The 23338-nt window shown below is 36.5% G+C and overlaps 2 protein-coding genes across 8 annotated transcripts; one reads left to right on the forward strand and one right to left on the reverse strand.

Annotated features, from left to right (window-relative positions):
• Positions 1–1578: 1578 nt before the first annotated feature.
• On the forward strand, positions 1579–20038 carry LOC122031769 (lysine-specific demethylase JMJ25-like). 7 transcript variants are annotated; one of them, XR_006125860.1, is made up of 13 exons: positions 1579–1823; positions 1915–2018; positions 2109–2208; positions 2318–2450; positions 2515–2578; positions 2709–3414; positions 3537–3866; positions 11077–11400; positions 11486–11558; positions 11640–11733; positions 11811–11930; positions 12117–12330; positions 19576–20038. XR_006125860.1 is itself a non-coding variant. In XM_042590901.1 (12 exons), the coding sequence occupies exons 1-12, from the start codon at positions 1761–1763 to the stop codon at positions 19648–19650; spliced, it is 2178 nt and encodes a 725-aa protein (XP_042446835.1). In that variant the 5' UTR covers positions 1580–1760; the 3' UTR covers positions 19651–20038. The 7 variants fall into 7 exon arrangements, 1 of the variants encoding a protein (XP_042446835.1); XR_006125861.1 differs by lacking the exon at positions 12117–12330 and adding an exon at positions 15258–15460; XR_006125856.1 differs by having other exon boundaries at positions 11640–11725.
• A 201-nt stretch (positions 20039–20239) lies between these two features.
• LOC122031666 (leucine-rich repeat receptor-like serine/threonine/tyrosine-protein kinase SOBIR1) lies at positions 20240–21490 on the reverse strand. The gene has a single exon (XM_042590755.1). It carries the CDS (start codon positions 21488–21490, stop codon positions 20240–20242), a length of 1251 nt encoding a protein of 416 aa, XP_042446689.1.
• Positions 21491–23338: the final 1848 nt, after the last annotated feature.

Consider the following 23338-nt stretch of genomic DNA (forward strand, 5'->3'; position numbering starts at 1 on the left):
AAATTAATTAATTAATAAATTAAAATTTTAATTCGTTTTTTTTTTCTTTATAAAAAAAAGGAAAAAATCATTTTAATAGATCAAGAAAGTTTAAGTTAATTAGTTACCATATTTCATTCATCCAATTTTGATAGCTTAACCGTAAAGGGAAGAAATAAACGGATCCCATGGGCTACAAGAAAGTAAAGACTCGTAGTCGGGGATCTGTAAGAAATGAATGATTTATCAATTAGGAATTGCGCACCGCCGCTGACGGATTGAGAGTGTGTTGCTAAATTGGTTCATGATCGAGGTTAAATTGCGGCATTGAACCCTCTTGTATGGCAACAACCCTAGGAATCGCTTTATTCCTACCTCTCTCTCTCGGGTGATGATTGTCCAAGGACTAGAAAGCAAGCGCAAGAGCTGATGATGATGATGTGCGACGCAAGAGTGGAAAACCGCTAACAACCCGAATCGTTCCCCAATCGAGGAATAATTAGCCGCTGCCGTCGTCGGAGAGAGCAAACGCGTGCGCGGGAGAAAAGAAAGGGATCGCACGTGCCCTAGTATTTTGCACGATTACCGATGGAATTTGATTTCCATCGGTAATCCCCGACGAATTTCATATTCCGTCGGGGGTTATCGACGGAAATCAAATTCCGTCGGTAACCCCCAGGGTTTCGTGGTTTTTTTGGCTAGAATAACGGGTTTTACGACGGAATTTTTATTCCATCGGTAAACCTAAATTTTTTCGACGGAAATTCAATTTCGTCGGTAAGTATAATAACTAGCAACGGAATAGTATTCCATCGATGAATTCCATCGGTAAATCAGGAAATTTTTATAGTGAAATTTTCCTTATTCTTTACCCAAGTTTCAACGTTCTTTTTTTACCTCTTATTTTTCACCATTACAGCCATTACAACAACACTAGAAATACTTGAATTGGGATATTTATAGGTAAAAATTTCCAAATCAATTTGATAATTTTATAAAAATTGACTGAAATACTCTTAAAATGATTAATTGATTTGGATCATGGAATTCTTTTGTTACAAAGGTAAATTATAAACTATAATGCACCATTTGTCTGTTTTGGAAATTCAAATGTTCTTTTGTTGACTTCAGTTAATTGCGGAAGATTTTGATAAGTCAATTAATATTTTATCAGCATGTAAATACAATAAATTTAGTAATCGATTTAATAAAAATTATTTACATTCATTCAATATAAATAAATTTAAATAATTTATTAAATTAAATAGGCATATGTTTAATCTGTTATGTTTATAAATAAATAATATTCATAAATAATAATATCTATGAATAAATTTTATAAATTATTTTTATCAAGAAAAGTAGAAAACTTCAATCAAACTTAGTTCTAAACAATCTTATAATATTAAACTAATTAATTAATAAATTAAAATTTAATAATTTAATAATTCGTTCCGTATTTTTTTTCTTTATAAAAAAGGAAAATAATCATTTTAATAACTAAGAAAGTTTAAGTTAATTAATTACCGTATTTCATTCATCCAATTTTGGTAGCTTAACCGTATAGGCAACGAAATAAACCGATCGCGTGGGCTGTAAGAAAGAAAAGATTCGTCGTCCATCCGGATCTGGAATAATTTATCAACAAACGCAAGAGTTGATGCCGATGATGTGCGACGCCTAACAACCCTGAATCGTTCCCCGAGGAATAATTAGCCGCCGCAAGGTGCATCCCCCTCAATTGCTACCGCTGCTGCTTCTACTTCCCGTGAGTGCGAACAATGATGGTGTCGGTGGAGGTGATGAAGAGGAAAAGAACGACCTTGACGGTGAGCCCTAGGAAGGTCATTTTTTTTTTTTCCCTCTAACATATCTATTTCGTTCCTCGTCTATCTGCCATTTATTCTAACTCCCTTTTTTCGAATATGAATGAAGTTCGGAAGGAGAATGTGCCACCAATGCAGGAAGGCACGCGTTTCCACCATTCTGTGCTCCAGTTGCAGGAGCAGAAGCTACTGCGCCTCTTGCATCCGGCTCTGGTACACATATCTCTGCTGCTACTATTTTGCTCTGCTCCTTCGCTCTTAGATCATGGCATTACAATGAAGGTTTCATTTTTGGGGTTTTAGGTATCCGCATATGCCCGATGATATGGTAGCAAAGGCCTGTCCTTTCTGCCGTGAAAGATGCAATTGTCTTATTTGCTTGAGGGAGAGTAGCTCGTCTTTGGTCTGGACTTCTTTTCTCGAGTTGATTTTGTATTACCTATAGTTTACTTCGGTTCATTATTTTGAGTAGTCTGTAAGGAGCTTGTGTTTTGTTTGGAAATGATGAACAGGTTTTAACCAATGATGTGGGCAAATCTGACAAGATTAAATATGCTGGTTACATGTTGCACTATCTACTGCCTGGTCTAAAACAATTGAACCAAGAACAGTTTATGGAGATGAAGATAGAGGCCAAGATCAGAGGTGCCAAATCTCAGAGCTGCACATCCATAATTTTGAAATATATGCTCATTACTATTTTCAACAGGAATTCAAATGTGTGACCTGCAACCAGATTATGCAATTTGTGGAAGGGATGAACGGATTTTCTGGTACGTGACTTCCGCCATTTAGTTTGATTTGGCCTTATTTCTTCCTTATTTTCCCTATGAATTCAATTGTTTGTGGAATTGACCTTTGTTTCTTTTTCTCTCTCTTTGCTTTTCTTTTCAATTTGATAAGCGACAATTGTAGAACTTCCATCTTCGACCTTCACAGAAGTTGTTCAAGTTGTTCATATGACTTGTGTCTTGGATGTTGTCGCGATATCCGTGATAATAACCTTCAAGCATCGGGTGAGCAAATGACATTCAATTTTCTTAACAGAGGTCAAGATTACATGCATGGTGGGCAGCCACAAAATTTCACTAATAAAAAAGAGGATAGCTTGCTTAATGATTCTGATCATTTTACTAGCTGGAAAGTGAATGCAAGTGGAATCATTCCGTGTCCTCATACATTGGTTGGTGGATGTGGTGCTTCTCATCTTGAATTGAAACACCTGTTTCCTAAGAATTTCTTGGTTGATTTGGAACTGCAAGCAGAGGAATCAATCAAAATCTTTGGTCCAACCCAGACATATAATTCTATTGAAAAAGTCGAGAGTGAGTGTGCATGTTCCACAACAAAAAATTCAAGGAGAGCTTCTTTCAGAAGGAATGATATGGATAATTACTTATATAGTCCATTGGCAAGTGATATTAAGAATGGTGATCAAAAGCACTTCCGGAGGCATTGGCTCAACGGAGAACCAGTCATTATTAGGGGAGTGCTTGAGGAATCACGTTTGATCTGGGAGCCATCACATATGTGGAGTACAATGTTTAAGAGTAATATTCCAACTGATTTATCACGTGTACGGGCTACTGATTGTTTAGCTTGCTGCGAGGTTAGCTCTTAAATCATAAGGAACACATTGATATATTCTACTTCTTATTATGCATTAGCCAAATCATTTCTGTAGTCTATAGGCATCATATTCAATTGACATGATTATTGTTTGTTTTTCAGGTAGAAATAGATCCTCAGCTATTTTTCAAAGGATACACAAAGGGAAGGGTGTATAGTAATATGTGGCCTGAGATGCTCAAATTGAAGGATTGGCCAACTTCCAGCAATTTGGAGGATTTGTTACCAAGCCATGGAATTGAGTATATTAATGTGTTACCTCTTCAAGAATATACAAATCCACATAATGGTCCATTGAACGTTGCTGCTGCACTTCCCAAAGATGTATTAAAGTTGGATGTGGGACCAAAATCATACATTGCATATGGAATTGAAGAAGAGCTTGAGAGGGGAGATTCTGTAACCAAGATTCACTGTGATGTCTCTGATGCAGTAAGCTAACAATTTTTGCTTCTACGTTTGTATTCATAGTGTTAAAATGCTTTTTTGCATACAAATGATGGATTAACACAAATCTCAGGACCATGATTGCTAAGATTGAGATAAAGCAAATCTCTCTCAAATTTGGATTCCATATCCATCCTCTAGATTCGAGAAAGGGATAATAATTGGATAAACATTAATGACCTTAATGCACCATTTTCTTTCTTTGATATGTTATATTTCATTTATAATTATCTTTAAAGTTGCTGAACATGGACACACTCTTTCGGACCTTCATATGTGTGGCTAAGATTGAATTTTAAAATGCTATGTTACTTGGGCTTGGGTATGAGTGTCCAACATGGATATGGAATTAGATGTTTCACATTTGATCTTTCAAAGTAGGAAGATGGTGACTTAGCAAAAACAAGTTCAAAGACACTGTTACAGGGCGCGACAAAGCTTAAAATGAATAATTTTGGGTACTTTTTTGTACTTGCAATCATTATTAATTTTTAATCAGAAAAATAATTTAATAGAATTTCAATATATCAATTACAAGATATTTATCTATTAGACTGTAAACTTAAGGGTAGAGGGAGATATAAAAACATTAGTCAATGTAGTAAAATGAATTAATTTGCATATTATCAATGATATATTCTTTTATAAATCTCAATGGAGATTATATGTATATGATATTAAAAGTTGATTTCTTGTCCGATGCTAATGTTAATATGATAAGGTGATAGAATTAGAATTAAGTAATTTGGCAACAAGTCACCAAGATTGATCATTAGTTACTTCCTTTTACGGAATCGTATAATTATTTAATACATTGATTGCTCTTCTATTAATTATATTATTCTCAGTTAAAAAACATGGAGACTTGATATGTAGAAGTTACTTTTTCCTCATTCTTATACACACAACACAGTTCTGTCTTTTCCTTTCTTTCACCTCTTTGTATTCCTTCCGATCTGTCCTCTTCCAACTTTGAAGCACTCTTCTTGCTTCTCTATAATGCCTCTGTTCTTCGCTTCTCTATGATGGTAGCCTCACGGAGAAGTTGTATTTCATACAACATTCCTATTATCTATATATATTAGTTAATATATCCGTTAATTAGCTAGTTGTCAATTAACATAATTATAGTTTCCTAAGATAAATTCTTTCCTAAGATTCCTAGTTTATACATAAATATGTCTAACTCTTCAATAAAGAATGCATATTCTTTTTATCTCAAATAACATGGTATCAGAGTCATTTCGAAATTAGGGATTAAAAATTAGGGTTCCATATCCGCCTCTTCTTCCTGTCACATACAACGACACTCCTTGTCACGTACATGCAACAGCGCGGCTTTTCGCCGCAAAAGTCATTACGTGTCTCTGACCCTAGTGCAGTTGAATCCTGGCCCCTGTGACCTAGCCTTCTTCAGGTTCATCCTTGATGCCCTCAATCGCGACAAGGCACGCTACGGTGATCTAACCCTAGACGCCTTTCTTGCCATCTTCGTCGATCTCAACATCTCCACCACTGCCTCTAGCCTTGCTTTATCTGCTCTGCATTCCTCAATGCAAACAACACCTATGCGTGATTGCAGGTCGCGTCGTCTCATGTGCCAAGCATCCACTGTTGTATTGGTTTCCTCGACTTGGTTTCTTGGAGCGTTCTCCCTAGACGCGATTTACCGGACATTGTGCATTCTCCCTTGATATGATTTCTTGCCCCACTCGTGACGTGTTTTTTGATAGTTATTGGAGCCTCTACGTGCTAGCAACCAATGCTGATATTTGGTTCGGTCTTCCTTCTTGTGCTCGTGAGTTTGTCTGTACTTGTTGTATTCTTCTCTTATTTGACTTCCTTTGGGATAAGGTCTTATGGCTGAAAATAAGTCTTCTATAGTGACGGATGTGGTCTGTGTGATGTCTAAAATCATGGACTGTAAGATAAATGGTTCGAACTATTTGGATTGGACTAAGGTGGTCGTCTTTATCTACGAAGTATTTACAAAGATGGTCATTTGACTGATGACCCTCCTCAAGATGATTCGAAGTAGACATGACTTAGAGAGGATGCTCGCTTGTTCCTTTATATTCGGTATTGATAGTGAAGTAATTGGTTTGGTCAATTATTGTAAATTTGTAAATAACTTATGGATTACTTGGAATTTTTGTCCTCGAAAAGGGAATCTCTCTCGCAGGTATAAGGTTTGCAAAGCATTTTACCGTGTGGAAAAACAAAATCAACCTTTGATCAATTATTTTACGGCGTTCAAGAAGACATATGAGGAGTTTAATATGTTGCTGCCCTTTAGCCTTGATGTGAAAGTTCAACAACATCAACAAAAGCATATGGCTATCTAAGTAACAAGTTTTCTCAGGTTCTGAGGTCTCTTCTTTATAAGATGTATTTAGTTGTGTTCTTCTTACAGAAAGTACTGTATTTGTTCCGCTTAATAGTGCTTTGGTAAGTCGCAATACTAATTATGTGCTTGGAAGATTAACTAATCACAGTAGAATCAAAGAGATGGCTCACAGGACTTTAAAACCCGAACATCGAATTCGGATGGTATTATGTGCAACTACTATCGTAAGTCAGCTCATACGAAGTTTGAGTTTAGAAAGCTTTAGTACAAAAATCAACAAAAACGCTTGGCCCATATTGCGTCCACTAATGATGTCTCTGATAAATCGGTCCTTATCTCTACATATGAATTTACTAAGTTCTCAAAATATTAGGAATTACTTAAGTCTTCATCTCCCTCTGTTACTGCTATTACTAATTCTGGTAAATAAAATACATGTCTTCTTTCTCATCCTCCAAAAGATTTTTCAATTTCAATCTAACTTTTTTGGGTAAGGCTGCGTACAATGGATCTTTTCCCGGGACCCTGCATGGCGGGATCTTCCTGCACCTGGCTGCCCTTTTTTAAATTAAATCTAACACTCCTATCGTTACTTTAGCTGATGGGTCTCTATCTTGTATTTGTGAGTCTAGCACTATCAATCCTACTCCTTTGCTTCCTCTGTGCTCTATCTTACATTTACCTAATTTATCCTTTAATTTGTTCTCTATCAGTCAACTAACTCATAATCTTAAATGTTGTATCTCATTTTTTTCTAATCATTGCTTATTTCAGGATCTTTTGACGTAGAAGATTATTGGTAAAGGATATGGGTTTGGAGGCCATTACATTCTTGACACCGCTCCAAAATTCTTTTGCTCGCTCGAGTGTCAGTTTTCCTTTTGAGGCTCATCGTAGGTTGGGACATCCATCTCTTCCTTTGCTCAAAAAAACTTTGTCCATAATATGGTAAGGTGTCTTTATTAGATTGTGAGTCGTGTTAGTTTACAAAACATCACCGTCTTAGTTTGAGTCCTAGAGTAAATAAGCGTACTACTATTCTTTTTGAATTAGTTTATGCTGATATTTGGGCTCCTTATCCTAGTTTGTCTAAACCTGGTTTTAGGTATTTTGTTACTTTTATGGAAGATTATTCTCGTGTAATTTAGTTATATTTAATGAAAAGTCGTTCTGAGTTATTTTCTCTATCAAGGGCATTTTATGCTGAGATTAAAACTCAGTTCACCATTCGTACTTTATGAAGTAATAATGCTAAGGAATATGCGTACGATTTATTCCAATCTTATATGGGTCATATGGGTCAGAATGACATGCTTTATGAAACCTCTCGTTTTAATTCTTCATGCCAAAATGGTGTGGCTAAAAACAGACATCTTGAAACTGCACAGACGCTTTTATTTCAAATAGATGTTCTCGAACCTTTTTGGGTTGGTGTAGTTTCTACAACATATTTTCTCAACCACATGTCATCCTTTGTTCTTCATGATGAGATCCCTTACAAAACCCTTTTCCCCAATAAGTCGTTCTTTCCTGTTAACCTTAGGATACTTGGTAGCATTTGTTTTATTCGGGATGTTCGTCTGCATGTCACTAAATTTGATCCCAAGTCTTTAAAGTGTATCTTCCTTGGTTATTCTGGACTTTAGAAAGGTTCTAGGTGTTATTGCCCCAGTATTAATAAATATCTTATCTCAAGTGATGTTACCTTTATGGAAAACACACCTTATTTCCCGTCCTCACATATTCCGACAAGTCAAAGGGAGAATGATGATTTGTTGATGAATTCTATCACATTCTCCGCACCTGTCCCAGAACCGGCTCTTATCAAGCCTTCAATTATTCAAGTTTACTCTAAGCGACAACCTCTTGATTCTTTTGTCCCCTCGGGACGGTCTAGTGGCTAGCGCATGAAGTGTTGCCACCATGAGGTCTAGGGTTCGAATCTCGACAAAGTCGAGGTAATTGCCTCCCTTATGTGCTAGTCACTATTCCAAAGGCTAGTAGTCGCCCGTGATTTACCTCCTCCGTATTGGCCCTAGGACAGATTGGCGGAGGCACTGGGGGCAAGCGTATTCTCCTTTTGCTACCATGTCCTGCACCTACTACTTTGTCATTATGTAAAGGTAAACACCAGTGTGTTTATCCTACTTCTTTTTTTCTTTTAATGATTTGTCGTCTTCCACTTGTTCTTTTATTGCTTCACTTGACTCTATCTGTATTCCTAAAACTGTCTGTCAGGTCATATTTCATTCTGGTTGGAAAATGCAATAACAGAGGACATGAATGCTTTAGATGAGAATGACACTCGAGACTTTGGTCAATCTACATTTAGAGAAATGGCCTATTGGATGCCAATGAGTATTCACAGTTAAAGTCAATCTGGATGGGTCAAACCTATAGTGTGAGTTATTTTGAGATTCTCTTGTTGTAAAGTTGATTCTATTGTTTATTTCAATGGCCGCTACTCATCATTAGCCTTTACATCAACTTGATATCAAGAATGTTTTTCTTTATGGTGATCTTCATATGGAGCAATCTCCAGGTTTTGTTACAAGGAGTCAGAGTGAGTTTGTCGTCTTCGAAAATCTTTGTATGGTTTGAAATAGAGTCCTCGTACTTGGTTTGGAAAATTTAGTTGGGCTGTGGAAAATTTGGTATGATGAAAAGTGTGTTTGACCATTGTGTATTATACAAGCAGTTAGGAGTTGGTATCATTATGTTAGTTTTGTACGTGGATGATATTGTTATTACTGGAAGTGAAACTACGAGAATATCATCTCATAAATTTTTTATTCATACTCAGTTTCACACAAAAGACTTGGGATATTAAGGTGTTGAAGTTACGAGGAGTAAAAAATATATATTTCTATTTCCGAGAAAATATGTTCTCGACCTATTAACAGACAGGAAAATTAGGGGCAAAGTCTTGTAGTGTTCCAATGACTCAGAACATGTACCTCACAGGAGAGGGAAGCTATTTGAACATCCTAAGAGATATCGAAGGTTGGTTGGTAGTTGAATTATCTTACCGTGACTCGTCTAGATATTGTATATTCGGTTAGTGTTGTCAATCAGTTTTTGTCATCTCTATTGGGCAGTGTTAGAGGAAATTTTGTATTACTTGAAGGAAGTACCCGGAGGGAGTATCGTATATGGAAATCAAGGACACTCATATTGAATGTTTTTTAGATGCATATTAGGCATGTTCCAAAATGGATAGAAGATATTCTTCAAATTATTATATCTTTGTCAAGGAAATTTAGTAAGAGTAAGAAGCATAATGTTGTGTCACGATTTAGTGCAGAGTCGGAATATAGGGTTATGACACAATCTGTGTGTGAGATAATGTGGATATATCAATTCATGACTGAAGTAGGACTTAACATTTCATTACCAGTAAAACCGTGGTGTAATAACCAAGTTGCTCTTCATATTGTATCGAATCTTGTGTTTCATAAGCAAACTAAGCACATTGAAATTGATTGTCATTATGTTTGTGAGAAAATTCAGTAAGGCTTGATCTCTACAAGATATGTGAAGATCGGAGAACAACTAGGGGGCATCTTCACAAAAGTTTTAAATAAGGTCCGGGTTGATTATCTTTGTAACAAGTTGGACATAATTAATATCTATGATCCAACTTGAGAGGGAATATTATCTGTATATATTAGTTAATATATTAGCCTAATTATAGTTCCCTTAGATTCTTTCCTAACATAGCTTCATTTTTGTATATAAATATGCCTCACACTTCTATAAAGAATACTGATTCTTTTTATCTCAAATAACAATTCCAAAGTAGAGAAGGGTCTTGATCTAATGTCACTTCCTTTTGCTTCTTCATAGTGATAGGCTATCAAAGGACTTTGCAAGCTTTTGCTTTTCAATTTAAGGTTGCTATCTGATTTCTAACTAAGGTGGTTAGATCTTCATCATCGTTTTGAATTTCTCATGGGGGCTTACTGGAAAGGCTGCAAACATTCTCTGCTTGATACGGCTTTGAAAATAGACAAGTCCGGTTAGTTGGACTCATTTTATACTTGTACGTATGCCATGTATGTCTACAGGTTGAAGAGAGGAAATTCTGAATGCGAGTATCTTAGCTGATATGTCTATTCCCTATTATTATCTTTTATATACTTCAATATTTTACAATTTTAGAAGCTGCAGAACTTTTACTGTTTTTTTTGTTTGATGGACATTTTGGCTCAATGTCTCCCATCTAATGTAAAAAATCTCTGCATTTTTTCTGCTAAAAGTGACAATAGTCAGACATGTAACCAATTAGAATCGTTCTTGTGACTTTTTTCTAAAAAGAGGATAAATCATGCATGTGATACATTGACTGAAAAGGCTAAAGATTTCAACTGAAAAATAGCTTCCAGAGCTTTTTTTTTTGATAAATTGTTTCTTGAATCTTCTTTCTAAAACTGCTACCATTACTGATTTAAGATCCTCATTTCTTAAAATGTTTCTATTTTTTATCCTGATTGCAAAATATCATAGAACTACTGCCTGCTATTAGTTTTTATTTTTATTTTTATTTTTTTTTCCAGTAACTTGCTTCAAGGGAATTAGTGAATGTAAATCTTCCTTCAGAACTTGGGCTTCTTTTCATGTTCTTTATCTGTGCCAGCTGCAAATCAGTATAATTACCATGCTCTTTAGTGTCATTGTTAATTCGGAACCCTTTTATTTCTGGGAATTTTTAAAATTAGCCTGCTTCAATTGATTAAATTGTCTTATCCGCATATAATTATTCTTCTTATCTCCCTTAATAGTGCACAACACCAGTTGTTTCATAATGAGATAATCTTGTAAGTGGAGGTTACATTTTTTCTTTGCTAGGTAAATATATTAATGCACACTAGTGAAGTAATACTTTCTCGGAAGCAAAAAGCTGCAATAAAAGTTCTAAAGAGAAGGCACAAAGCTCAAGATTTAATGGAGCAACTTCAAGATGTTAATGTTGATGAGGCTGAAATGAATCAAGATTGGAGAGAAGAGATAGACTGTATAGTTCCAGAGCTGACAGATGATTTAAAGGGTTCAATAGAAAATGCAGGAGCTTTATGGGATATCTTTAGGAGAGAAGATGTTCCTGCTTTACAAGCTTACCTCAAGAATCATTCAAAAGAATTCCGACATGTTTATTGTTCTCCAGTTGAACAGGTTGGTTATTGTCCCAAGTGGTATCTTTAATAGTTAGTGCCTCCAACAATGAGATAAGAACTTATCCTTCTCTTATTGTGATCAGGTATTTAATCCCATCCATGATGAAACATTTTACCTGACTAGAAAACACAAAAGGAAGCTCAAGGAGGAATTTGGTTAGTAGTTTTAAGTGATATGACATTCTAGATTTCTACATTTTCTTCAATAATTGTATCCTAATAATTGAAATGATATAGGAATTGAACCATGGACTTTCACACAACAACTTGGTGAAGCTGTTTTTATTCCTGCTGGATGTCCTCACCAAGTGAGAAATTTGAAGGTACAAAGGTTTGGCTATTTAGATATCTGGGATTTATGTTTTTGTCTAGTAAATATTTCACTAATCCAAAAATTTCTCTTTGCAGTCCTGTACCAAGATTGCAATAGACTTTGTTTCACCAGAAAATATTGATCAGTGCATCCATTTAACTGAGGACTTCAGATTGCTTCCGAAAAATCACAGAGCCAAAGAAGACAAACTAGAGGTTTGCTCTTTTTGTTAATAGCATCTTATTCTGATGATGTGTACAAGTGGATTTTTGAATCATTTACCTTACAGATAACAACTCCTCTTCACTTTTAAGTTGATTTTAGCATCTTTTGATTGGTCCTTAGTGTATTCTCTATTTGATATTTCCGAAAGTAAGCCCAACTTGATTTTATTTGATCAGACTTGCTTGATCACTATCAAATCTGGTTATGATGTACATTATCTCAAGACTAAAGGTTGTGACACTGGAAAATCACCATCTGTGTGACCACTTGGTAAAGACTTCTATCCCTCTAACAACGCTCCTACCCAGCCAAATCATTTGGCAGTCTCTCATTGGTCAACTGACAGCTGTAGCAGTGTGATACTGATCTTAAACTGTCGTGTGCTCATAGGTAATGGACTATTTCTTAGGACGGAATCACTTCTATTTAGCCTGAAGGATAAGCATATTATTTTACAGACTTGTTTATCTAGATAATTTTTTGTTTCTATTTATTTTTATACATTTTCAATCAAACATCAGTTGGCATGGAAAAAAAGAAAAATACATGGCAATTCCAATCCTTTACATTCTTCGCCTTTGCCTTAATAACATATCTTGACATCTAGAAGATTATTTTTTGTCATGGTTCAATTCAAATCTATGTTATGTTAGATGGACTGTAATTTAGAACCAAAATTCTAATGCAAGTTTAGGTTTGCTACCTAGACACCAAAATCAAACCCCTTTGAGGTTAGAGGAAGACACTTTTCATGTTGGTGATTTCCCATGAACTAAACAAAGGTCTAATTGAAGTCAGCAATGTTTACAGCTGTTAAGACAAAAAAAACTAGTTATATTAGGGTTGCAAGCCTGTATGCACATGGTCAATTCATACATGAAAGTTCCTTGGTCACCTAGGGGGCATACATGTAATAATCTTAGGCTGATTGAAGTATTTGAGAGGTCTAAGGTGCATGATGGGAAATAGTCTTATGTAATATTGTACTCTCTTTTTTGTCATAATAAAATTTCTTAAGTCAAAAGTGGAATGCATGTATTTCTTAAGTTGCAATAAAATTTATCCATTGAGGCTGATCAGCCATGTGACCAAAAGGTTACGGATTCGAATCCGGGAAACAACCTCTTGCAAAAAAACAGGATAAGGTTGCATACAATGGATCCTTCCCCGGAACCCCGCATGACGGAAGCTTCGTGCACCGGGCTGTCCTTTTTTTTTTAGAAGCTGATCAGCCATATTTTGATCATGCCTATTTCAATCAAATTGTTGAAAGTCTGAGATATCTTACATGCATAAGGCCTGACATCATCTGTCATGTACGGAGTATGATTGATTTGCAAGTTTTTGGGTTTTCCTTGACAACCGTGCATGCAAGTTACCAAAAGATGCATGTGATACATATTAAATGACCCATGATCTCTAGTTATTCTTCAGCATATAATCCTGTCATTGTAGGCTTACTTTGTGGTGATTAGGCACAGATCAGAAAAATTTTAATATTTTGTGTATCATTTTGATTTGAAACTGTTTGTTCATGCTTGAGAACAAATACTTGTGCTTTTAATGTGTGAAGCGGAGCATGTAGTTGTAGCTTCAAGTGTGTGTCAAGCAATCTAGCTTTACAATTGATGAATCATATATATATCCCAGCCAATGGCTCTATGTTGGTTTTTGTTGTTAATGTTCTGCAATCAATTTGACCAATAAAACTAGTCAGCTTGGAAGAAACAAGGATCAAAAGTGCTTCCATATCCTCAAAGATCAATTTGACTAAAGAGATATTGAATTATAATATGACATATTTATTACGCCCCAAATCAGCATCAAGTAGGAAGACCAATTTGATCGCACACCAAACTATTGAAGCTTGATGCCCTTGTTGAAACTAAAGCATTGGATAAACCCTCATCAAATAATTGAAGGCTGAGTTGGTAATGACTGAGCTAATTGCTGGCCGATTTTGATGCTAATCTTGATTTTCTATTGTCATTGATTTTAATTTCTATTTCCTAAAATTTGATAAACACCAACATTGTTGATGTTAATTCATATTTTCTAGGATTGATAGTCACTCACTCAACATTCTTGGTGTCTTTCCCTTTTTTCTTGGATTGGAGTAGTTATAGTAGGGTTATTTAAGTCTTGTTTGCAGGATCTATGTTATTGTAAAATGTTTGGTTTGATTTGATTTATGAAGTTAGCCGCCTTCATTAAATTCCAATTTATCTTTTCTCTTTACTTTGGATGTATAATTTTTCTTTAATTCTTCTTTTCCATCTTTTTATCCAACATTAAGGTCGTTTAAATATTACACTTGCTTACTATGAGGCCCAACATATGGATTTTACTTGGAGTAGCCCCATATAGGGATGACAATGGGGTGGGTGGTTTCTAGTTTTTTGTACTTGTCCCATATATAACAGTGTGAGTTATGGGAGGAATTCTTCTTTCCCATCTCTCCCATGCCGTACTTCATATGTGAGTCAGATTGGGGGCAAGGCAACAAATGTAAACTAAATATATGAATATCACAAAATTTACACATTACAAACTATATTTCATGTGGTACAAGCATGGCAGGAAATAAAAATTTAATCTCATACTTGCTTCATGTTGCGTAACTAGTTTCATCCCCTTCTTGGTCCCATTTATTTAGGGGCAAGAAAATTTATCATCCCTAATCCCATATCTAGTTGTTACTTTGTATATCAATAACCTGCCCTATTTCAAAAACTATATTGTCTTTTTTGCATTGTGGCAACTGAACTTATCAAACCTGTTAGCTGTACATATCTGTTAAGTGTATATATAGCAGTATATATCTGTATATATCTATCAATTATGTTAGTTGTTAATTAGCTTAATTAGCTTCCTAATTGTAGATAGTTTCTTAAGGTAGATTCCTAGTCTTGTATATAAATATACCTCATCTTTCAATAAAGTGTATTATTCTTTCCATCTCAATTAACGTGGTATCAGAGCGTTAGAAATTCGAAATTAGGGTTCCATCTCCGCCATAACCTTCATCAACTCGCCGCCCATCAGTCGCTGCATCTTAGTAGATCTTCTCTTCACCCTTTCTGGTCTTCATCTCCTTCAGATTCCAGCAGTCTTCTTCGCTGCAGCCTTCTGAAACTTCCTTCGGATTCCAGCAGCCTTCTTCGCTGCAGCCTTCTAAAACATCCTTTAATTCTTCTCTTCTTTGACTTCCTTTGGACTTTGTTGTCTATTTTGTTTTGTATTCTCTATTTGGTCTTCCGCTATTTTTCTTGGGTTTCAAGGTCTTATAGCTGAAAATAAGTCGTCTATTGTGACAGATGTGATGCATGTCTAAAATCACGGACCATAAGCTAAATAGTTCAAACTACTTGGATTGGAGTAAGCCTATTCGCCTCTATCTACGAAGTATTAATAAAGATGGTCATTTGACTTATAATCCTCCTAAAGATGATTCAAAGCAGATATGGCTTACAGAGGATGTTCGCTTGTTCTTCAGATTTGAAGTTCTATTGATAGTGAGGTAATTGGTTTGGTCAATCACTGTGAATTTGTGAAAGAACTGATGGATTATCTAGAATTTTTGTACTTTAGAAAAGGAAATCTCTCCCACATGTATGATGTATGCAAAGCCTTTTACTATGTGGAAAAACAAAATCAGTCCCTGATAAATTACTTTATGGCATTCAAGAAGGCATGAGGAGCTTAATATGTTTCTACCCTTTAGCTTGAAGGTTCAACGACGTCAATGAGAGCAAATGACTATCATAAGCTTCCTTGCTCTATTAAATCACAAGTTCTCTCTAATTCTGAGGTCTTCTCTTTACAAGATGTATTTAATCGCATTCTTCGTACATAAATTATTACATCCGTTCTACTTAGTAGTGCTTTGGTACGTCGCAATTCTAATTTTATGCTGTGGAGGTCAACTAGTCATATAGTGGAAACAAAGAAAGTGGCTCTCAGAACTTTAAAACTTGAACGTCAAATTCTAGTGGTATTGTGTGCAACTACTATCGTAAGCTAGGCCATACGAAATTTGAACTTCAGTACAAAAATCAACAAAAACACTTGACCCATTTTGCGTCCACTAATGAAGCCTTTGATAAATCTGTTCTTATCTCTGCATATGAATTTGCCTAGTTCTCACAATATTAGGAATCACTTAAGTCTTTATCATCTTCTATCATTGCTATTGTTGATTCAGGTAAACACAACGCATGTCTTCTTTCCTCATCCTCCAAATGGATTATTGATTTTGGTGTCACGGATTATATGACAATAATTCTAGTCTCTTTTATACTTTTCAGCTAATAATCCCACCATTACTTTAGCTAATATGGGTCTCTATCTTGTGTTTGTGGGTCTGACACTATCAACCTTAACCCTTTGCTTCCTCTATCCTCTATCTTATATTTATCTAATTTATCCTTTAATTTGCTCTCTATCAACCAGCTAACTCGTAATCTTAACCATTACATCTCATTTTTTCAAATCATTGCTTATTTCAGGATCCTTTGACGAAGAAGATTATTGGTAAAAGACATGAGTCTAGAAACCTCTACATTCTTGACACATTGAGTCTAGTAAAGAATGACAATTTATTGATAATATTTTGTCAAATCCTCCGCTCCTGTATCGAAACTGAATCCTATCAAGCATCCTATTATTCAAGTCTACTTTAGGTGTCAACCTCTTGATTCAGGTCCTACACCTCCTTCGTCAGCAAATCCAGTTAAGCAAAGTTAAATGCCAGTGTACCTATCCTACTTCGTTTGTTTCTTATAACGGCTTGTCGTCTTCCTCTTATTCTTTTATTGCTACACTTAACTCTTTCTATTCCTAAAATTGTCCGTGAAGCCATATCTCATCGTAGTTGGTATGATGTAATGTGAATTCTTTAGATGACAATGGTATTTGGGACTTGGTCGATTTTCCTTCAGGGAAACAGGCTATTGGATGCAAGTGGGTGTTTGTAGTTAAAGTCAACCCAGATTGGTTAGTTGCCAGATTGAAAGCAGCCCGTCTTGTCGCAAAGGGCTTTGCTCAGACCTATAGTGTGGACTATTGTGACACTTTTTCTCTTGTTGCAAAATTGACATATGTTATGGCTGCTACTCATCATTGTCCTTTACATCAACTTTGATATTAAAAATGTTTTCCTTCATGGAAATCTTCAGGAAGAAGTGTATATGGAGCAACCTCTCGGTTTTGTCGCTCAGGAGGAGTCAGGGCGACTTTGTCGTCTTCAAAAGTCCTTGTATGGTTTGAAACAAAGTCCTCATGCTTTGTTTGGAAAATTTAGTCAGGTTGTTGAAAATTTTGGTATGACTAAAAGCAAGTTTTACTATTTTGTATTCTACAAGCAGTCAAGAGCTGGTATCATCCTATTAGTTGTGTATGTGGATGACATTGTTATCATTGGAAGTGATGCTACAGGAATCTCATCTCTTAAATCTTTCATTCATACTTAGTTTCACACGAAAGATGGGCGCCAAAGTATTTCTTGGATGTAGATGTTACGAGGAGTAAAAAAAAGTATATTTTTATCTCAAAGAAAATATGTCCTCTACCTAAGAATCGAGATCGAAAAATTGGAGGCAAAGCCTTGTAATGCTCAATGACTCAGAACATGCACTTCACAAGAGATGTGGAGCTAGTTGAATATCCTGAGAGATATCGAAGGTTGGTTAAGAAGTTGAATTACCTTACCGTTACTCGTCTATATATTGCATGTCCGGTTAGTGTTGCCAGTCAGTTTATGTCATCTCCAATAGTTTATCATTGGATAGTGGTAGAGCAAATTTTGTGTTACTTGAATGGAGCACCCGGACGAGATATCATATATGCAAATCATTGACACACTCATATTGAATGTTTTTCAGATGTAGATTGGGCAGAGTCCAAAATGGATAGAAAATTTACTTCATGTTATTGTATCTTTGTGGGAGAAAATTTAGTCTCATGGAAGAGTAAAAAATAAAATGTTGTGTCATAACCCTGTGCAATGTCTGAATATAGGGCTATGACACAGTTTGTGTGTGAGATAATGTGAATATATCAACTCTCGACTGAAATAGTACTTGAAATTTAAGTACCAACGAAACTGTGGTGTGATCATATTGCATCAAATTCTGTGTTTTATAAGTGAACTAAGCACATTAAAATTGATTGTCATTTTATTCATGAGAAAATTCAACAAAATTTGATTTCTACAGAATATGTGAAGACTAGAGAAAACTATGGTATATTTTCATAAAAGTTTTAAATGGGATTCAGGTTGATTATCTTTGTAACAAGTTGAATATGATTAGTATATGTGTTTCAACTTGAGGGAGAGTGTTATATATGTTATATATCTGTCAATTATGTTATTGTTAATTAGCTTAATTAGCTTCCTAATTATAGATAGTTTCTAATATAGATTTCTAATCTTGTATATAAATATACCTCATCTTTCAATAAAGTGTATTATTCTTTCCATCTCAATTAACAAAACCAAAACCCGGTTGCACATTTAGTTTAATTGTGAAACATTGATGTCACTTAGTCCTTTGCTCATACTTTTCCAATTAAATTGCTTTAACTGCACATTTAGGCACTTAAATGGTGTCGTTAGCTCATGATAGAAAGTAAGAATTTTTATTACACATTTAAGCACTCGAGTGTCAGATCTTATGTTTGGTGTCAAAAATGACCTTAATATTTCAATTCCAATGATATTTTGATCACAAACTTTATTCTATTTTCAAATAATTTTTTTATATAAAAAATAGTTATTTTTGTCTATGCAATCATGTTGCAAGTCGTCATGTTTGGCTTAGTGGGTCTTTAGGAAAGGATTTAAATTAGGTTAATATTGTCTGTACTAATGAGGTTTGCCAAGTGTACAGGTACAAAAATCTTACAAGGAGAAGTTAGGTAAACGTTGATTGAATTCTTAGCAAATGGAGAAGTTCACCACTGCCATATAAGCAATGTCTCTAATAGGAGTTGACAAAATAAGTTCAACTAGGTTAAAGTTGACCATATCCCATTCTTATAATCCGAGTAATCTTGGAGGTGTCCTTAGCTCCACGAAAGTTTTTCATCGGCTAACAAGATAAATTGGGAAGTGTAGATGAATAGTAGTCAAGTCACAAATTTTTTAAACTCCCAAAGTATAATATGTCATAGGGAGTCCGTCCCACCTCTTACCATCACCCTATAACCCGACCTGATACTTGATAGACAAAGAAGTTAAAGGATAAATTCAGCCAGCAGCTTAGCATTTAGTTTTAGATATGTTTTCCGTGGTAGGTTATTGTTGAGCCACAAGGGTCGTGGATAGGAAAATTTTCACTTTCCATCTGAATCATTTGAAATCTTAAGAAATGTAATGAGGCTTTGCCCATTGGCTAATGCCCATCCAATATCATGATGCACGATTTTTTCCCTCTATTTTCTGTCTGATATTTTTGACAAAGAACATGCAACGAAGTCTTATTTAAACTGCATATATCGATGGCATTTTGCTAGGTTTACCTGTCGCCTTTTCATTCCGCAATCAAATGAACGCATTCAAGCACTGCATGGCCGGTTCATATTATCGATTTCGAATAACAACATTGTTCTTTCTGTGAATTCTCTGATGAACAGGTGAAAAAGATGATAGTCCATGCGACTGAGAAAGCTGTTCGCACTTTGCAAGAACTGTCGCCTTACCCAACATGAGATTTTTGGCATTCTTGATGGAAGCCAGACAGAAGCTGAGGACCCAAAGGAAGGGCTACAGATACAGACACAGATACAGACGAGCAACAGGGAGTAAAATTTTCTATAAATTTAAACCAATGTTAGAATAGATTTTCTTTCACATTTTTATAATCATATCTTAGGAGGGACTTTGATTAAGTAGTTTGAAAGATAATCTAGCTGTTCTTGATTTAGTCGTGAAGGATTGGTTGGTTGTTTCTCAAAGCTGATCAGAATTAAAAGTTTTAAGGTCCAGTTACTAGTTTAAATAAACAATTTCATTGTTATCATTGGCAAAAAGGTGGAATCGCCATCCTAGCCCTGACCCAATAAAATTTCAGAGGAAGTAAATCACGGTTAATGCTGGACAGGATAGGTGATTGGGGATCGAAGGAATTTTTGGCGCGGCAAATAAGGATTTTATCCTCGAGTGCAACTGGCGACTTTCGACCTCACGACTTCATTGGAAAGCTGCAGGCATTTAACCAGCTGATCCAGTCCATGGGGGTAATTTCATTGTTATCATTAATATTATTGTCAGTGGATTGGATTGATCCCTCGAGACGGTCTAGTGACTAGCGCATGAAGTGTTGTTATCGTGAGTGGATTGGACTGTCTGCGACAGCATGCGGCGAACGTCCCTAGTGTCGGGCCTCTGGTTGGGGTCATCGTAGGTGCAGAAACACGCGACCTTCAGCACCAGAAGCATCTGCTCCTCGAACCCTTTCCCTTGCAAGTTTTCGTCGATCGCCGCCGCAAACTCCTCATCGGAGCTCGCCACCACCCGCCGGACCCAACTCACTAGGCTCATTTCCTCAATCTCCTCCAAGAACTTGTCGCTCGGGAACCTCCCCGTCACCAGCACCGCCAGAATCACGCCGAAGCTGTACACGTCGCACTTGTCCGTACAGACCAGCGTCCGGTAGTACTCCGGCGCGATGTATCCCATCGTGCCCACCAGGTTGTTGGACCGCGAGGTCCATCCGCTCCCGCCGCCGCCGTTGCCGCCGCTCGTCATTTTGGCGAGCCCGAAGTCGGCGATGCGCGGGATGAAGTGACGGTCGAGTAGGATGTTGGCGGGCTTGAGATCGCGGTGGATGACCCGCGGCCGGTGCACCGCGTGGAGGTACTCTAGGCCGTCGGCGATGCCCAGCGCGATCCTCTGGCGGATCGGCCAATCGAGCGCCGCCCCGCGCCGCCGGAGGAGGTCGTGCAGAGAACCGTGCGGCATGTACTCGTAGACGAGGTAGTGGCAGCGGGGCGGGCTCGGAATGTGCGCTAGCAGGCGGAGGAGGTTGGGGTGGCGCATGCGCCCCACCGTCCGGATCTCCGACTGCACTTGCCGCATGCGGCAGTGGAACCCCTCGGGCTCCTCTTGGCCGTCGGCGGGCAGGTCGATCTTTTTGATGGCGACGCGCAGCGGCCGGTCGCCGAGAAGGAGCTCTGCTTCGTAGACCTCGCCGCAGCCACCGCGGCCGATGACCTGGGCGGGGCGGGGAACGCCGTCCTGCTGGAGTTGATGGATGAAGAGGTCGAACTCCGGCCCACGGAGCATTGGGCAGAAGACCATCGGAGCGTCTCCCGCCGGCTCCTCTCCCTCCAGGACAGCGACTCTACTGACGAGGGTGCAGCCGGCGAAAAAGAATCTCCGGAGGAGGAGCAGGGAGCGCCAGAGGAGGAAGAGGAGGATCCCAACGGCGAAACCAACGAAGAAGGCAGCGATGGCGTCCAGATAAAGAGGGTGTTGCAGGAAGAATTGTCTCCCCGGATGTGGCAGCTTTTCAGGAGCTGTTTCTGCTTCGCCGGTGAATCGCCTCATGCTCGTTAGTCTTGCGAAAGTGGAGCAGGCAGTGAATCAAAAATAGAAGAAAAAAGAATCATAATTTAAATCTTACGATTTTCAAATGTAATATAAGAACGGAATATAAGAACGGACAGTCCATCAAATTTTTAGGAAAAGGTTTATTGTATATAATTTTATCTTATGTTTTATAAAAGATTATTTTTAAAATTTGAACATTGATCTTTTAGTCGCATGATAATAATTTTATCATTGTACTAAGATCCCTTTCTAATTTCAAATGTAATATGCTAAATTTATTCGGTAGAGAATTAGGTCGTCTGATCATATTTAGAACCGTTAATTTGGATTAGATCCGTCGGGTTGGTCCATCCCGTCAAATAATTTAAGAATGTTGAGTTAGAACTTTATCAACCCAAACCCATCGTAGGTCAACCCGCTTAGGCTTGTGACCCGTGATGGACTTAGGTTGACTCGCGGGTTGAGAAATACATATAAACTAAGTTTTATGTTATTTTATTATCTTTCTTTGTTATAATTTTAAAATAAAAATAATACTTTTCATCCAATATAAAATTTTATTTACGTCCATTTATATTTAAAATATATATTTATGGATATATTTAATTGATTAAATCTTTTCGAAGTAAAATGTTGAAGATATGAAATATTTATTAATTTTTTTAAAAAAAAATTAATGGGACCACGAATTGGTCCGTCAAATTCGGAATCCGTCTTGAATTGAGTTGGATTGAAAATTTTTTAATCCGTCATATTGACGGGTTAGCTCATCCCGTCCTGTTAAATGATTGATCCGTCATAGGCCGACTCATCCCGTTACGAATTGACCCCTTGTGACAGCTCTAATCACATTGAATTATAAATGGGGAGGCAATAAATGCAGTTTTCAGAAAAAAAAAAAATTCTACAATGCGGAAGAGTCGGAGACGCTACGGTGGACAATGACGAGGGAAGACTAGTGAGAACAGAGGAAGCCCTCGCCACTACTGCAATGGTAATGACTTTAGGAAAAGAGGATCAAAATTAGTATCCTAATAAAACTTTAACACCTGAATTACGAGTTAAGATTTAGTTTTTTTATTCAATCTTGATGATTCACTAGCCCATGATTTAACTATCAAGATTTACTATTTTTAGTTTTGGCCATTTACTAGCCAATATTAGAGATTCGATTATTAAATTAGTTTATGTCAAGGATGAATTGAGTGAGGCCATTCAATCAAATGAGCCAACAAAATATTGCTTATGCAATACAGGGAAAGTTTAATACTATACAGATGTTTTTTTAAAAAAAAAATATTACTTGCAGAATTAAACAGAGAAATAAAAAATTTATGTTTGTTTAATTTAGCAAACTATATGTCATCGTCAGAGAAATAAATAAATAAATATTTATATTATTTCAGATATTAAACTAAAATGCATTGATTTTAAACTAAAAAGATATGTTGTCATTTAATTTAATTTCTGACGGTGACATTCTTTGTGGTGGACTTCTAATTTCCAAGTCAAAGTCTACTGTGCACTTGCCGAATTTCGACTAACGCGTGGAATTGTCGAAGATGAATTATTGTCATTTAATTTAAATATTATATAGATGCTGTCTTGCTATTACTTTTCCTTTGGGGGAAAACTTAAAAAATTAAAATTAAATGACACTAATTCATCTTCTGTAATTCATGGTGCGTTTGATCTATATAATGTCTAAGACGTCCTCGGTGGTATCACAATAGAACATTTAAATTATAATTTAAATATTCATTATTCGAATCCTAATTACGATATATTTATAAAAAATTTTCCTCAAACGTAATCAAAAGATGTTAAACTTCTGAATTGATTATC

The sequence above is a fragment of the Zingiber officinale genome, chromosome 11A (assembly GCF_018446385.1).
Source record: "Zingiber officinale cultivar Zhangliang chromosome 11A, Zo_v1.1, whole genome shotgun sequence".
NCBI lineage: Eukaryota > Viridiplantae > Streptophyta > Magnoliopsida > Zingiberales > Zingiberaceae > Zingiber > Zingiber officinale.